The sequence below is a fragment of the Symphalangus syndactylus genome, chromosome 12 (assembly GCF_028878055.3).
Source record: "Symphalangus syndactylus isolate Jambi chromosome 12, NHGRI_mSymSyn1-v2.1_pri, whole genome shotgun sequence".
Taxonomy (NCBI): Eukaryota; Metazoa; Chordata; class Mammalia; order Primates; family Hylobatidae; genus Symphalangus; species Symphalangus syndactylus.
The window spans coordinates 84,048,641-84,063,734 of record NC_072441.2 but is presented as its reverse complement, the minus strand read 5'-3'; the positions used below and the strand labels follow the sequence as shown (position 1 = coordinate 84,063,734).

At 43.3% G+C, this 15,094-nt stretch overlaps 1 protein-coding gene across 1 annotated transcript in view; it reads left to right on the top strand.

Annotated features, from left to right (window-relative positions):
- Positions 1–15,094, top strand: part of YY1AP1 (YY1 associated protein 1) — a 44,844-nt gene that overhangs the window by 8,935 nt on the left and 20,815 nt on the right. The window contains 7 exon segments of the mRNA XM_063626745.1: positions 287–327; positions 1,242–1,345; positions 4,353–4,551; positions 5,980–6,066; positions 8,029–8,200; positions 10,288–10,432; positions 11,964–12,114. Coding sequence (XP_063482815.1) covers positions 287–327; positions 1,242–1,345; positions 4,353–4,551; positions 5,980–6,066; positions 8,029–8,200; positions 10,288–10,432; positions 11,964–12,114 — 899 coding nt within the window.

Sequence of the window (15,094 nt, the reverse complement as noted above, 5' to 3'; positions counted from 1 at the left end):
AGAATTAGCCAGGCATGACAGCACACTCCTGTTGCCCCAGCTACTTGGAGGGCTGAAGTGGGAGGATCGCTTGAGCCTGGGAAGCAGAGATTGCAGTGAGCCGAGATCAAGCCACTGACTTCCAGCCCGGGTGACAGAGTGAGACCCTGTCTCAGGAATAAGGATAGATATGAAGAATTCGTCAGATGCCTTGTTGAAAACATCATACATTGTCTACATGGAATTCCTCCTTATTGTAAAATGAATCTAATTTATACCAACAACATAATGTTTGGCTTTTTTGCAGAAAAGGAAGCAAATGAGCTGATGGAAGATCTGTTTGAAACTGTGAGTAATGATCCTCAAGTGAGAACATGGGATTGTAAGTTGGTTCTCCAACAAAATGTGTCCTTTGGTCTCTGATGCTCCGTCTAGAAGAGGGACTGAACCAATTCTCCTTTTAGTCTACCTGGGAAAGAATATAATGACAAGGGAAATTTGCTAACTGCTAAACTCTTGATTGTCCACATGTAGGTTATTCTTACTAAAATTTTCCTTGAAGCTTATTTTGTTTTGTTTTGTTTTGTTTTGTTTGAGGCAAAGTCTTGCTCTGTCACCCAGGCTCTGGAGAATACAGTGGTGAAATCTCAGCTCACAGCAGCCTCGACCTCCTGGGCTCAAACACTTCTCTCATCTAAGCTTCTTGAGTAGCTGGGACTACAGGCACACACCTACAGGCCTGGCTAATTATTTTATTTTTTTGTAGAGACAGGGTCTCGCCATGTTCTGGAACTCATAGGCTCAAGTAATCTTCCTGCCTCAACTTCCCAAAGTGCTGGAATTATAGGTGTGAGCCAGGACATCTTCCCCCTTGAAAACTTTTGATGGCTTCCCGTGCTGTCATTTGGTGTGTCCTTAAAGATTGCCAACTAGTTTTAAAGTATTTTGCACACAAATAATTACCTTTTCCATAAATTTGTCTGAAAAGATATTTCTGTTTAAGAAATTGATCATTTTGAGTTACCCTAGCTCTGTGCTTACTCATACAAGTTGACCGGTTGAGCGACTTCTTTCCTGGCATAATAGTCATTCCAAATGTGGGTTTGTGGGAGTCCTGAAGTGAGAAAGGTTCTGATGTAGGCTCTTTCTGGGTGCCAGCATTATTAAAGTCTTGTTTATAGTTTTCACTTTTCCTTCCCAACACTGGAGCAACATTCAAAAGCCCATTCCCTAGGAAAACCCTCCCTTTCCTTTGCTCACAGTTCCAAGATGAGATGGGATTCTCCAACATGGAAGATGATGGCCCAGAAGAGGAGGAGCGTGTGGCTGAGCCTCGTCCTAACTTTAACACCCCTCAAGCTCTACGGTAGGCTAGTTGAAGACCTTGAGATTTGGAATAGAGGAAAAGTTTATTTCTGAAAAGGTTTTCAGAAGTTGCAGTTAAAAATTTTTCATCCCCAACCAGCTTCTGTTACTGATGTAAGGATGCAGAGCCCTGTCAGGAGTTAGGTGTCAAGTGAAGTCTCCTTGTTATGGGGCAGTGCAGCTGTAAGCCAAGCTGTATCTGTTTGGGAAGGGAGAAAAAACAGTAGCTGGCATCCATATCCACTTCTCCAGGTGAGTGATGCTGGAGAGGTATGTAGGACTTTATGTGGCCAGCCACACAAACTACCCCATATTGTAATATCCAGTCTGTCCCTTTTGTTCTTTTTATGTGCCATTAATATTTGCTAAATGTGACTGAAAATTTGTTAGTCACCTAGGCATTAGTGGAGCAAACCCTGAAGCACCTGCAGTAAGGAGTCTGAAACATATGTGCTGACCTTTTTTTTTTCTTTGAGACGGAGTCTCGCTCTGTCACCCAGGCTGGAGTGCAGTGACGCGATCTCAGCTCACTGCAAGCTCCGCCTCCCGGGTTCACGCCATTCTTCTGCCTCAGCCTCTCCGAGTAGCTGGGACTACAGGCGCCCGCCACCATGCCCGGCTAATTGTTTTGTATTTTTAGTAGAGACGGGGTTTCGCCGTGGTCTCGATCTCCTGACCTCGTGATCCACCCGCCTCGGCCTCCCAAAGTGCTGGGATTACAAGCGTGAGCCACCACGCCCGGCAGGTGCTGACCTTTTTGCCTGAAGTTGGCACTTGTGTTACAGCATCCAGAAAGTAGAGGCTTTAATTTTTTCCTCATTTTGTGGTGGATTTGCATCTGCACTTCATTCTGTTGTAGCAGCATATAATCATTAGGTGGATGGCGAGAGGTCAGGATGCATTTTGTGCCGTAAGTGGAACAAAGCAAAGAGAATAGACCCTCTAATTAGTCCTGTGTTTGAACTTAACAGCATTATTAAGCAGAGAGCTTGGGTTCCATCTGAAAGCTAGACCTTTAAGGATTTTCCAATTTAGTGAAAAAAGATAAGATATGCCAACCAATGTCTTAAAAGCTAGAACTACTAGTCATTCTCCATTACAACAAATATCACAATACAACTACAACAAAAATCTCAAGATTGCTAAGTCAGTATTTGACCCATTATTTTAATTTATAGTTCATAGAACAAAATTCTGGTATAGCAGAATGGAACCATTCATCCTGGGAACGTATAATGGGATTTGATTAATAAACATTTTGGTTTTCCTGATCAACTCTTTATAACTTCTTAAAATTTGGAAAATATAGAACTAATTTAAAATTCCTGTTAGAATCCGGTTACCTTCTGGTATTCAATGGAATATAGTCATATATCATCTCATGGTCATACCCTTTGTGAAATCTATCATTAAACGATTCATCATTGTGTAAACATCGTAAAATGTACTTACGTAAACCTAAATGGTTTAGCCTACTGCATACCTATTGCTCCCAGGCTACAAACCTGTACAGTGTGTTACTGTACTGTACTGAATACTGTAGGCAGTTGTAACACAATGGTAAGTACACATGTATGTAAACATAGAAAAGGTACAGTAATTTTATGGAGCCACCTCTGAATATGTGGTTCGTTATTGACTGGTACAGTAATTTTATGGAGCTACCTCTGAATATGTGGTTCGTTATTGACTGAAACATTATGTGGCACATGACTGTACTTGGGCAGCTGCTGCTTCTCTTTCGATTGCAAATACAAACCTGTTTTAATCTTTGACTAAATAAAAATCCTGGATTCTATAAGTCCGTAGAGAATAAAACCATCTTAAAACACACTAAGAAAGAGAGAGGAGAAAAAGACAGTCAAAACAAAAACTCTGGGGCTTCCCTTATCAGTTATCCAAATAATACTTGTTAAAACTAAGTGCAGGCTATGTTTCCATTTTCTCCTTTTTTATGCTTCTTCTCTTCTGTTCCTTCAGTGGTGGTAGCGCGGATGTTCAAATTTTCAGTTCTCAGTGAAGATTGTATAGACAGTCGCACAGTCTTCAGGTTTTTACTCTGTGCTACCCAAACCCACAGTAAATACTCTAAAAGAAAACATTCAAACGTAATCTTTATCTGCAAAAACTATTGAAAAACGTTACCATTTAGCTATTGCTGTAATATAGGGTGTTCCTTGAAATATGATAACCTGCTTGTTATAGCTACTTCAGCAGATCTTATCCTGTTGCATAGGGTATCAGCATATGCTTAATCACTTAGGTATATTATTCTCCCTTTATTTCTTTCTATGTAAACATAGAAAAGGTATAGTAATCATACATAGAACTGACATGTTAGGTATTGGAATTTTTGCTTCAGCCCTACAAACAATCTTTCAGGAGGGTATGGGTGGGAAGTTAGGGTTAGGAACCTTGGAAGAGGAATTTAAAGGGGTAGAAGAAGATAGCCTTCATGGATAATATTTGAACTAACTTCTCAGTTCTGTTCATTTGAACTACCGTGTACTTCAGTTATTTTGGTATATCCTTTTCCTGCTTCATGCTAGAAAGTCTTTGACTTGTTAAGAAAGCAAGGCAGTGCAGCCTGAGTGGATAGGATAGTGGGACAAGCTGGACCTGGGATGGGAGTAACATCCCAGGGAGTAACAAGTAATGAGAGAAGAAGTGAGAATGATGAGTTCCCACCGGCTCCTTGGCTGCTTTCTTACCCATATATTTCTCTGTCCCTAGATTTTTGTTAAATTTTTTCTTCATTTGTATATTATTTGGAAGAGGAATTATAGAGGAATGGGATGGGGTGTAATACAGAATCATACTTGATGCATGCTAACTACTTTGGGAAAAGATTTGTATAAGGCTGGGAGTTTGACTGTTGGCTAAAGTGAAAAGGGAGGATTAGTAGGGAATGAAAATTGTTCAGGCCCTTTGCTCATCCTTGGAAAGAATTGGATGTGTTGTGGACCTAGGAAAACACTCAAATTCAGTCATCCCCCTGTTTGGGATAGGTTTGAGGAACTACTGGCCAACCTACTAAATGAACAACATCAGATAGCGAAGGAACTATTTGAACAGCTGAAGAGGAAGAAATCTTCAGCCAAACAGCAGAAGGAGGTAGAGAAGGTTAAACCCCAGTGTAAGGAAGTTCATCAGACCCTGATTCTGGACCCAGCACAGAGGAAGAGACTCCAGCAGCAGATGCAGCAGGTAACACTTTCCTTGGTCATGTTAATATTGAATTATACCAAGGTCTAACTCTGAGGCTTTGGTATAATCTAAAATTAACAGCTTTGTAAATGTCAGAGATAGTTACCTCACTACGTATTAAAACCGTAGTATCTTCACATCAGTTAGGAGCTTGAGAAGTCATCATGTTCATGTCCTGTGGCTCAGGGAAGAGAGCACATAAGGACCCTAATGGTATTCGGAATTACAGATTTCAAAGGGTCCTCAGTAATCTATTCTGAAATTTAACCTTCACTGTGACAAGTAGTTTTTTTTTCCTTTTCCTTTTTTCTTTTTTTTGAGACGGAGTCTCGCTCTGTCACTCAGGCTGGAGTGCAGTGGCTCCATCTCAGCTCACTGCAAGTTCTGCCTCCCGGGTTCACGCCATTCTCCTGCGTCAGCTTCTCAAGTATCTGTGACTACAGGGACCCACCACCACACCCAGCTAATTTTTTGTATTTTTAGTAGAGATAGGGTTTCACTGTGTTAGCCAGGATGGTCTCGATCTCCTGACCTCGTGATCCACCCGCCTCGGCCTCCCAGAGTGCTGGGATTACACGTGTGAGTCACTGTGCCCGGCCTTTTTCTTTTCTAATCTCAGTTCCTCCTCTATTTTGAGGTTAAACTTCCTCTGGTTCTGTCATTTTGTTCAAGGGAACATGTCTGAGAAATTTATGCCAAGATCCTATGTTGTTCTCATACTCTTTCCAGAAAGCAAAATTTGTGTCATAAAGTTGCAAACATCTTAGTTAATGTCTCTGGTGGCTGAGTGCAGTGGATCGCACCTGTAATCCCAGCACTTTGGGAGGCTGAGGTGGGAGGATTGCTTGAGCCGGAGAGTTCAAAAGCAGCCTGGACAACATAGTGAGACTCTGTCTCTACAAAAAATAAAAATAAGGCCGGGCACAGTGGCTCACACCTGTAATCCCAGCACTTTGGGAGGCCAAGGCAGGTGAATCATGAGGTCAGGAGTTCGAAGCAAGCCTGGCCAACCTGGTGAAACCCCGTCTCTACTAAAAAAATTAGCTGGGTGTGGTGGCGGGCACCTGTAATCCCAGCTACTCGGGAGGCTGAGGCAAGAGAATCACTTGAACCTGGGAGGCAGAGGTTACAGTGAGCCGAGATCACGCCATTGCACTCCAGCCCAGAAGTCAGTGCGAGACTCTGTCTAAAAATAATAATAATAATAATAAATAGCCAGGCATTGTGGTCACAGCTGCTTGGGAGGCTGAGGAGGGAAGATTGCTTGAGTACAGGAGGTTGAGAGGGCATTGAGTCATGGTTGCACGACTGCACTCCAAGCTGTGTGACAGAGCAAGACCCTGTCTCCAGGGGAAAAAAAAATATCTCTGGGCTCCTGAAATGGCAGTGTCATAACATATCACTGCATTATTTTCTTTCTCTCCCCAGCATGTTCAGCTCTTGACGCAAATCCACCTTCTTGCCACCTGCAACCCCAATCTCAATCCAGAGGCCAGTAGCACCAGGATATGTCTTGTAAGTTTCCAAATTGCCGTAATTCTATATAGACTAGAATATAAAATTAGCTTGGCAGGTTATTTCTCACAGTTATTCTCTCGGGTATTTTTTATTGCTATGGCTTCCTGTGTTTGCTGAGTGAACATAAGCCACTGATCACATGAAAGTACAAAGAGTGTATTCAATTTTTTCTTTTCTTTTTTGAGACAGGGTCTTGCTCTTTCACCCAGGATGGAGTGCAGTGGCACAATTTCAGTTCACTGCAACCCCTGCCTCCCGGGTTCAAGTGATTCTCCTGCCTCAGCCTCCCAGGTAGCTGGGACTACAGGCGGGCACCACCATGGGTAATTTTTTTTGTATTTTTAGTAGAGACAGGGTTTTGCCATGTTGGCCAGGCTGGTCTCAAACTCCTGACTTGAAGTGATCTGCCCACCTCCACCTCCCAAAGTACTGGAATTACAGCCATAAGCCACTGTGCCTGGTCTGTCCTTCCGATATTTTTATTGGGTCCTCCTCTTCATCTTTAGACTCACCCTGACTTCTTAGGTTTTTGGTACCGCTATTCATTTCATAGATGTTGAGGCTGCACATAGTGGCTCACACCTGTAATTCCAGCACTTTGGGATGCTGAGGTGATAGGATCACTTGAGCCCAGTGGTTCAAGAACAGCCTGGGCAACATAGTAAGACCCGGTCTGTTTTTTTTTTTTTTTTTTTTTTTTTAATTTAAATAATAAAGTAAATATACATGTAGATGTTGAATTCATTATCCATTCATGAAGCTCAATATTAGTGTTTTATGCATAGAGCTAGTTTTGCTCATGACGTTTTGAGGTATTTTGAGCTTTTAAATTTGAAATTTTGGCCAGATGTGGTGGCTCATGCCTGTAGTCCCAGCACTTTGGTAGGTCAAGGTGGGAGGATTGCTTGAGCCCAGGAGTTTGAGACCAGCCTGGGCAACATAGTAAGACCCCATCCCTACCAAAAAAATTAAAAAAAAAAAATTAGCTGGGGATGGTGCCAAGTGCCTGTAGTCCCAGCAACTTGGGAGACTGAGGTAGGAGGATCACTTGAGCCTGGGACGTTGAGACTGTAGGGAGCTATGCTTACATATCACTCCAGCCTGGGTGACAGAGTGAGAACCTGTCTCACAAAAACAAAACCAAATTTTACCTCATAAATATTGCCTCAAACTTTTGGACAGGTAATGATAATACTCTCAGCTTCTTCAGTAAGTCTTCTTTGGAGTTTGAAGAGTACATTTGCTAGTATTCTAAAACTTCCTTGGTGATCAACAGGATGTCTTCATCCCTTACTGTATTCAGAGGAGGATGAGGAGTACTTGGTTGTAGGCATTATTCTGAGACCAAAAGACAAAACAGTTTTAAAAGTAATGGTCCTGGTCGGGTGAGGTGGCTCATCCCTGTAATCCCAGCAGTATGAGAGGCCAAGGCAGGCAGATTGCAAGCCCAGGAGTTTGAGATCAGCCTGGCCAAGATGGCAAAACCCTGTCTCTACAAAAAATACAAAAATTACCTAGGTTTGGAGGTGTATGCCTATAGTCCCAGCTTCGCAGAGGCAGCGGTGGGAAAATGGCTTGAGCCTGGGAGGAGAAGTTTGCACTGAGCTGAGATATGCCACTGCACTCCAGCCTGAGTGGCAGAGTGAGACCATGTCTCAAAATAAATTAATTAATTAAATTAAAGTAATAGTCCCCATTCTTGAGACTCTTAATTCTAGCTCGGGAGCTAGACTATGTATTCCTTAGTGAGAAACAGTTTAAAAATAAAACAAGAATATAATCCCTGAATATCTGAGAACTCATGCATAATCTTAACAGTAGTCTACTGTGAAAGACTTTATGATGATTTTTACCTTTTATCCTGTAGTAGGAAGGTCAGCTTCTCATTTAGATTCTGAAGGCTACTGGTATTAATTGTCTGGAATTGTCTTAGATCTTCCTTGTGTCCTGTTTTCCCAGAAAGAGCTGGGAACCTTTGCTCAAAGCTCCATCGCCCTTCACCATCAGTACAACCCCAAGTTTCAGACCCTGTTCCAACCCTGTAACTTGATGGGAGCTGTGCAGCTTATTGAAGACTTCAGCACACATGTCAGCATTGACTGCAGCCCTCATAAAACTGTCAAGAAGACTGGTAGGAGACAGATGTGTCAGCTTTAAGTTTTTACTTGCGGTGAGAGGTGGTGAGAATCTTATCCCATAGATAACTTCCTAGGATACTTGCCTAGGAATGGAGGACACAGGACATTTGTAATTTCTTCCTTCTCTCTTTTATCCTTCCTTTGTACTCGTTATCCAAGTTTTAGAATTACATGATAATCTCTGGGCCTGGGTAAAGCGTGGAGGCAGTAGACAGTATAGGAATATGGGAGGTAGGGATCTGAGGCTCAGTGCTAAGAATTGGACTACAGCAATATCAGGGGTAAGTATTAGGAGTCAGATCAAGATAAACTGGGGCCTGGTAAAGATGAAAGTCAGGTGGTAAAGTTTGGTCATGTTTAGCTTTTTACTCTCTTCATTAAGATCAACTAACTTTATTTACCATAATGATTGTAGCATAGGTGATATCTCCATTCTGAATGAAATGTTGACTTGTGAGTTAGGCCTAAGTTAGAGATTGTACATTTGCCATGTTCAGTATTTTAAAGAAATTTGCCGGTTTAGATTCTACCTTGCATTGGTTTAGTATTTTTTGAGAAAATATTTGCTATTTACTTAAGCCAAATATTTGCTTCTGATTTGTTTGCTGATTTAGCAAATTAGTTGTGGTTTGTTATGGATTTGGGTTTGTCTTTGGATTCTATTTTAAATCCCCGAGTCTTATCATTAAATTGAATATAGTTGAATTTAATTGTACTATATCATAGACACAGATCCCAAGCTACTTTAATAGCTATATTAAATGATATGAAATGGTAATGAAAACGTGATTTAATACTAAATTATAGGATTATCTTACACATCTAGTGTCCTGTGTTTTTCTTCTGGGGATATAAAAATGACACTTATGGAAGGAGAAATAGGGATATAGTAGTTTTGTCTCTAGAAATGCAGAGGTGCCTGAAATTGAGAGGCTGAGAGAGGGAGACAGAAATGAATGAGACTGAATTGTCTCATTCCTTTTATGGTTCTTTTGTTCCCAGCCTCAGGAGGAATCTGGGAGAACTTAATGAAAGTTAAGAAAGAATCAAATAAAAGTAAAATTTGGAATACCAGATTTGTGAGGGAGATTCAAGAAGTTGGAATCTTTTTTCTTTTTTTTTAAGATGGAGTCTCGCTCTGTCACCCAGGCTGGAGTGCAGTGGGGTGATCTCGGCTCACTGCAATCTCCGCCTCCCAGGTTCAAACAATTCTCCTGCCTCAGCCTCCCAAGTAGCTGGAATTACAGGTGCGTGCCACCATGCCTGGCTAATTTTTGCATTTTTAGTAGAGACGGGGTTTCACTATGTTGGCCAGGCTGGTCTTGAACTCCTGACCTCAGGTGATCCACCTGCCTTGGCCTCCCAAAGTGCTGGGATTACAGGCGTCAGCCAGCACGCCTGGCCTGGAATCTTATCCTGGAAGAAAAAAGCATTGTTGAAGATCTATTATCCTTCAAAGATTTAAAGGGGAAAGGAGGTAAAACATTTTTGAGCATACACCATGTGACAGGTGTTACTAGGTACTTTTTAAGTGTTTGTTTTACTTAGTGAATAAAATGTTACACGTAAGAAAGAGTAAGAGAGGCCGGACGCCATGGCTTACGGCTGTAATCCAGCACTTTAGGAGGCCGAGGTGGTCGGATCACAAGGTGAGGAGATCAAGACCATCCTGTCTACAGTGAAACCCCATCTCTACTAAAAATACAGAAAATCAGCTGGGCATGGTGGCGGGCGCCTGTAGTCCCAGCTACTCGGGAGGCTGAGGCAGGAGAATGGCCTGAACCTGGGAGGCGGAGCTTTCAGTGAGCCAAGATTGCGCCACTCACTCCAGTCTGGGCGACAGAGCCAGACTTCATCTAAAAAAAAAAAGTCAACTTTTATTGCCAGTGAATGGGACTCCCTTTAGACGTAATGTTAGTTGAAGAAAGACTGTGGAAACTCTTTGGGGAATGGTAGGCAGATGGGAAGGAATCAAGTTAGATAAGGACAGCTGTACCTAAATGCAAAAATGCATTCACAGGCTTTTTGAAGCCCTCTTTTTTCCTAGAAGTTGATTTATCAGAGATTTATGTTCTTATAGCCAATGAATTTCCCTGTTTGCCAAAGCAAGTGGCTTGGATCCTGGCCACAAGCAAGGTTTTCATGTATCCAGAGTTACTTCCAGTGTGTTCCCTGAAGGCAAAGAATCCCCAGGATAAGATCCTCTTCACCAAGGCTGAGGACAAGTAAGTGTTTACTCTGGGGGATCAAATATCCCAAGGAGAAGACGTAGTTCCTTTGAGGAGTTTAGGGGAAGTAAGACTTGTATAATAAGACACGGACACAAAAGGAAAAGCAGTATAGATGAGCAGAGTCCTCTAGAACGTGCTTGTTCTAGCAGTGCCAAATACTGCTTTTTGGGGGATGTCACACACATTTTTAAAATGTTTTAGACTGGATATGGCGGCTCCCACCTGTAATCCCAGCACTTTGAAAGGCCAAGGCAGGAGGTTTGCTTTTATAATGTTGTTATTTATTTAGAGACAGTATCTTACTCTGTTACCCAGGCTGGAGTGCAGTGTTGCAATCACAGCTCACTGCAGCCTTGAACTCCTGGGATCAAGTGATCCTCCTGCCTCAGCCTCCATGGAGTAGCTGGGACCACAGGCGTGTGCCACCATACGTGGCTAATTTTTTTTGTACAGGTGAGGGTCTCTCTATGTTGCCCAGACTGCTCTCGAACTCCTGACCTCAAATGATCCTCCTACTCCTGGCCTCCCAAAGTGCTGGGATTACAGGCATGAGCCACCACACCTAGCTAGATTATGAACATTTTTATGGCCCTTTGTGTGTATTGCCACACTGTTATCAGCAAATATGTATATATGTAACCATGATTATATATGTTATGTTAGAGGATAGTGTTGGTGCCAGTTTAATTTGTCTGACAGGGTACCTATTATTCATTTTATATTTGTTTTATTAGAATCATTCTCCTTCCCGTGTATTCTCTCTGAACTTCCTTTGTATTGTTAATATACGGCTTATCATGATCTGACATTTATTAATGATTTATGACTAGTTTCTCTTGCTCCTACTTAATTGTGAACTATTTGATTCTTATTCATAATACTTAATCACTACTCACTAAATACCTGAAATTTTCTACTGAGTAGTCACCAACTTGTACAAGAATTAGTTGTAGAAAAAGTAGATTGGCCAGCCATGGTGGCTCACACCTGTAATGACGGCACTTTGGGAGGCCGAGGCAGGAGGATCACTTGAGGCCAGGAGTTCAAGATCAGCCTAGGCAACAAAGTGAGAACTGGTCTCTACAAATAATGACATAAAACATTAGCTAGGCATGGTAGCAAACGCTTATGGCCACAGATACTCGGGAGGCTGAAGTGCAGGAATCGATTGAACCCAGGCATTCAAGGCTGCAGTGCACTGTAATCATGCCATTGCTCTCCAGCATGGACAACAGAGCAAGACCCTGTCTGAAAAAAATGAAAAAGTAGATTGGGCCACACGCCATGGGCTCATGCCTGTAATCTCAGCACTTTGGGAGGCTGAGGCTGGAGAATCGCTTCAGTTTAGGAAGTAGCGGCTGCAGTGGGCTGCGATCGCGCCACCGCACTCCAGCCCAGGTGACAGAGTGAGGCCTTGTCTTAAGAACAAATAAGAAAAAGTAGATTGTAAAATGTGTTAGTCTGGGGAGGCCCTTTAGAAGGAAGGACTGTGAAGTGAGATTTAGTGTTATTGCTCCTTTCTCAGTTTGTTAGCTTTAGGACTGAAGCATTTTGAAGGGACTGAGTTTCTTAACCCTCTAATCAGCAAGTACCTTCTAACCTGCAAGACTGCCCGCCAACTGACAGTGAGAATCAAGAACCTCAACATGAACAGAGCTCCTGACAACATCATTAAAGTGAGTGTTTCCTGCATGCGCTATTCCGGCACCTCACCAATACATACCTGTTCTTTTCTCTTGTTATTCTCAAAGAAAAGAAGAACCTTCTTTTATTTAAAGTTAATTTCTCCTACTTATACACTACATTAATTCCCCTGTTGCCTTTTCAGGGACATTGATTCATTTATTACATTCCTCTGGAGTATCTTCATCCTCTTAAAAGATCCCACAAATCCATGTTTCCCTGTAATAATTCTCTTTCTTGAACTTTCTAGAAATGATATGCAGTATTCCACTTACATGCTTTGGGTTTTTGTTTTGTTTTTTGTTTTTTTTTTTTTTTTTTTTTTTTGAGACGGAGTCTCGCTCTGTCACCCAGGCTGGAGTGCGGTGGCGCGATCTCGGCTCACTGCAAGCTCCGCCTCCCAGGTTCACGCCATTCTCCTGCCTCAGCCTCTCCGAGTAGCTGGGACTACAGGCGCCCGCCACCACGCCCGGCTAATTTTTTGTATTTTTAGTAGAGACGGGGTTTCACCGTGGTCTCGATCTCCTGACCTCGTGATCCGCCCGCCTCGGCCTCCCAAAGTGCTGGGATTACAAGCGTGAGCCACCGCGCCCGGCCATGGGTTTTTGTTTTGTTTTGTTTTTTGGTCAGACGTAATCTTGCACTGTCACCCAGGCTGGAGTGCAGGAGTATAGTGGCACTATCTTGGCTCACTGCAGCTTCCGCCTCCTGAGTTCAAGTGATTCTCCTGCCTCAGCCTCCCAAGTAGCTGAGATTACAGGCGTGCCCACCATGCTCAGCTAACTTTTTGTATTTTGAGTAGATAGGGTTTCACCATGTTGGTCAGGCTGGTCTTGAACTTCTGACCTGAAGTGATCCACCAGTTTTGGCTTCCCAGAGGCTAGGATTACAGGCATAAGCCACCGTGCCCAGCTTATATACTTTTTCTCAATTTTGTGTTTGTTTGTATGTATGCATGTATGTGTGTATGTATGTGTGTATTTATTTATTTATTTATTTATTGAGACGGAGTTTCGCTCTTGCCACACAGGTCCGGCCTATATACTTTTTCTCAACTCTTTTTACTTATTGATTGATTGAGATAGAGTTTCGCTCTTGACCCCCAGGCTGGAGTGCAATGGCGTGATCTCGGCTGACTGCAACTTCTGCCTCCTCGGTTCAAGCAATTCTCCTGCCTCAGCCTCCCTTGTAGCTGGGATTACAGGCCCCAGCCACCATGCCCAGCTGATTTTTGTATTTAATAGAGTCGGGGTTTCACCATGTTGGCCAGGCTTGTCTCGAACTACTGACCTCAGGTGATCTATCTGCCTCGGCCTCCCTAAGTGCTGGGATTATAGACGTGTGCCATTGCCCCCAGCCTTCTTTTTTATTTAGATATTTACTTATGTTTTTTGTTTGTTTGTTTGTTTGTTTTGAGACAGAGTCTCGCTCTGTCGCCCAGGCTGGAGTGCAGTGGCGCAATCTCGGCTCACTGCAAGCTCCGCCTCCCGGGTTCATGCCATTCTCCTGCCTCAGCCTGTCCGAGTAGCTGGGACTACAGCCGCTCGCCACCACGCCCGGCTAATTTTTTTGTATTTTTAGTAGAGACGGGGTTTCACCATGGTCTTGATCTCCTGACCTCGTGATCCACCTGCCTCGGCCTCCCAAAGTGCTGGGATTAGAAGCGTGAGCCACCGTGCCTGGCCGTTTTTTTTTTTTTTTTTTTTAGAGACAGGTTCTCACTCTGTCATCCTGGCTGGAGTGCATGGGCACAATCATAGGTCACTGCAACCTCAAATTCCTGGGTGATCCTTCCACTTCAGCCTTCCAAGTAGCTTGGACTACAGGTGCATGCCACCAAGGCTAGCTAATTATTTTATTTTGTGTGAAGACAGGGTGTCATTTTGTTGCCCAGGCTGGTCTTGAAGTCCTCTTGCCTCAAGCAGTCCTTTTGCCTCAGCTCGGCATCCCAGAGTGTTGGGATTACAGACGTGAGCCATGATGCCCAGCCTTTGGTTTCATTTTGTTTTTGTGTTTTTCTTGAGACAAGGTCTTACTCTCCTGCCTAGGCTGGAGTACAGTGGTATAGTCATAGCTCACTGCAGCCTTGAACTCCCAGGCTCAAGCATTCTTCCAACGTCAGCCTCCCAAGGAGCTGGGATTATATGCATTAGCCACTGTGCTTGGCCATTAAATTTTTTTTTTTTTTTTTGAGACAGAATCTGTCTCTGTCACCCAGGCTAGAGTGCAGTGGCACAGTTTTAGCTCACTGCAATCTCCGCCTACCCGGTTCAAGCAATTTTCATGCCTTGGCCTCCTGAGTAGCTGGGACTACAGGCATGCGCCACCACACCTGGCTAATTTTTATATTTTTAGTAGAAACATAATTTCACCATGTTGGTCAGTCTGATCTTGAACTCCTGACCTCAGGTGATCTGCCCACCTCGGCCTCCCAAAGTGCTGGAATTATAGGTGTGAGCCACTGTGCCTGGCAAAAAAAAAATTTTTTTTTTAGAGATGGGGTGTCCCTATATTGCCCAGGCTGGTCTTCAATTTTTGGCCTTAGGCAATTCTCCTGTCTCAGCCTCTAATTGGTACTGCCTGGTGTATTGGATTTAGGCCTTATTTATTAACCATAAACCACGGAAGCTGAAGATTTACCTGTCTTCTCACTCCCTTAACTCCCACCACAAACATGCACATTTTCTGCTCTCCAAACTCCTCCCTAGTAGTTATGGTAGAATTTTGGTTAGATTGTATTCAGGGCTTACATTGTAAGATTTTAAGGACTGTCGGCTGGGCACGGTGGCTCACGCCTGTAATCCCAGCACTTTGGGAGGCCAACGTGGGTAGATCACGAGGTCAGGAAATCGAGACCATCCTGGCTAACACGGTGAAACCCCAGCTCTACTAAAAATACAAAAAATTGGCTGGGCATGGTGGCGGGAGCCTGTAGTCCCAGCTACTCGGGAGGCTGAGGCAGGAGAATGGCGT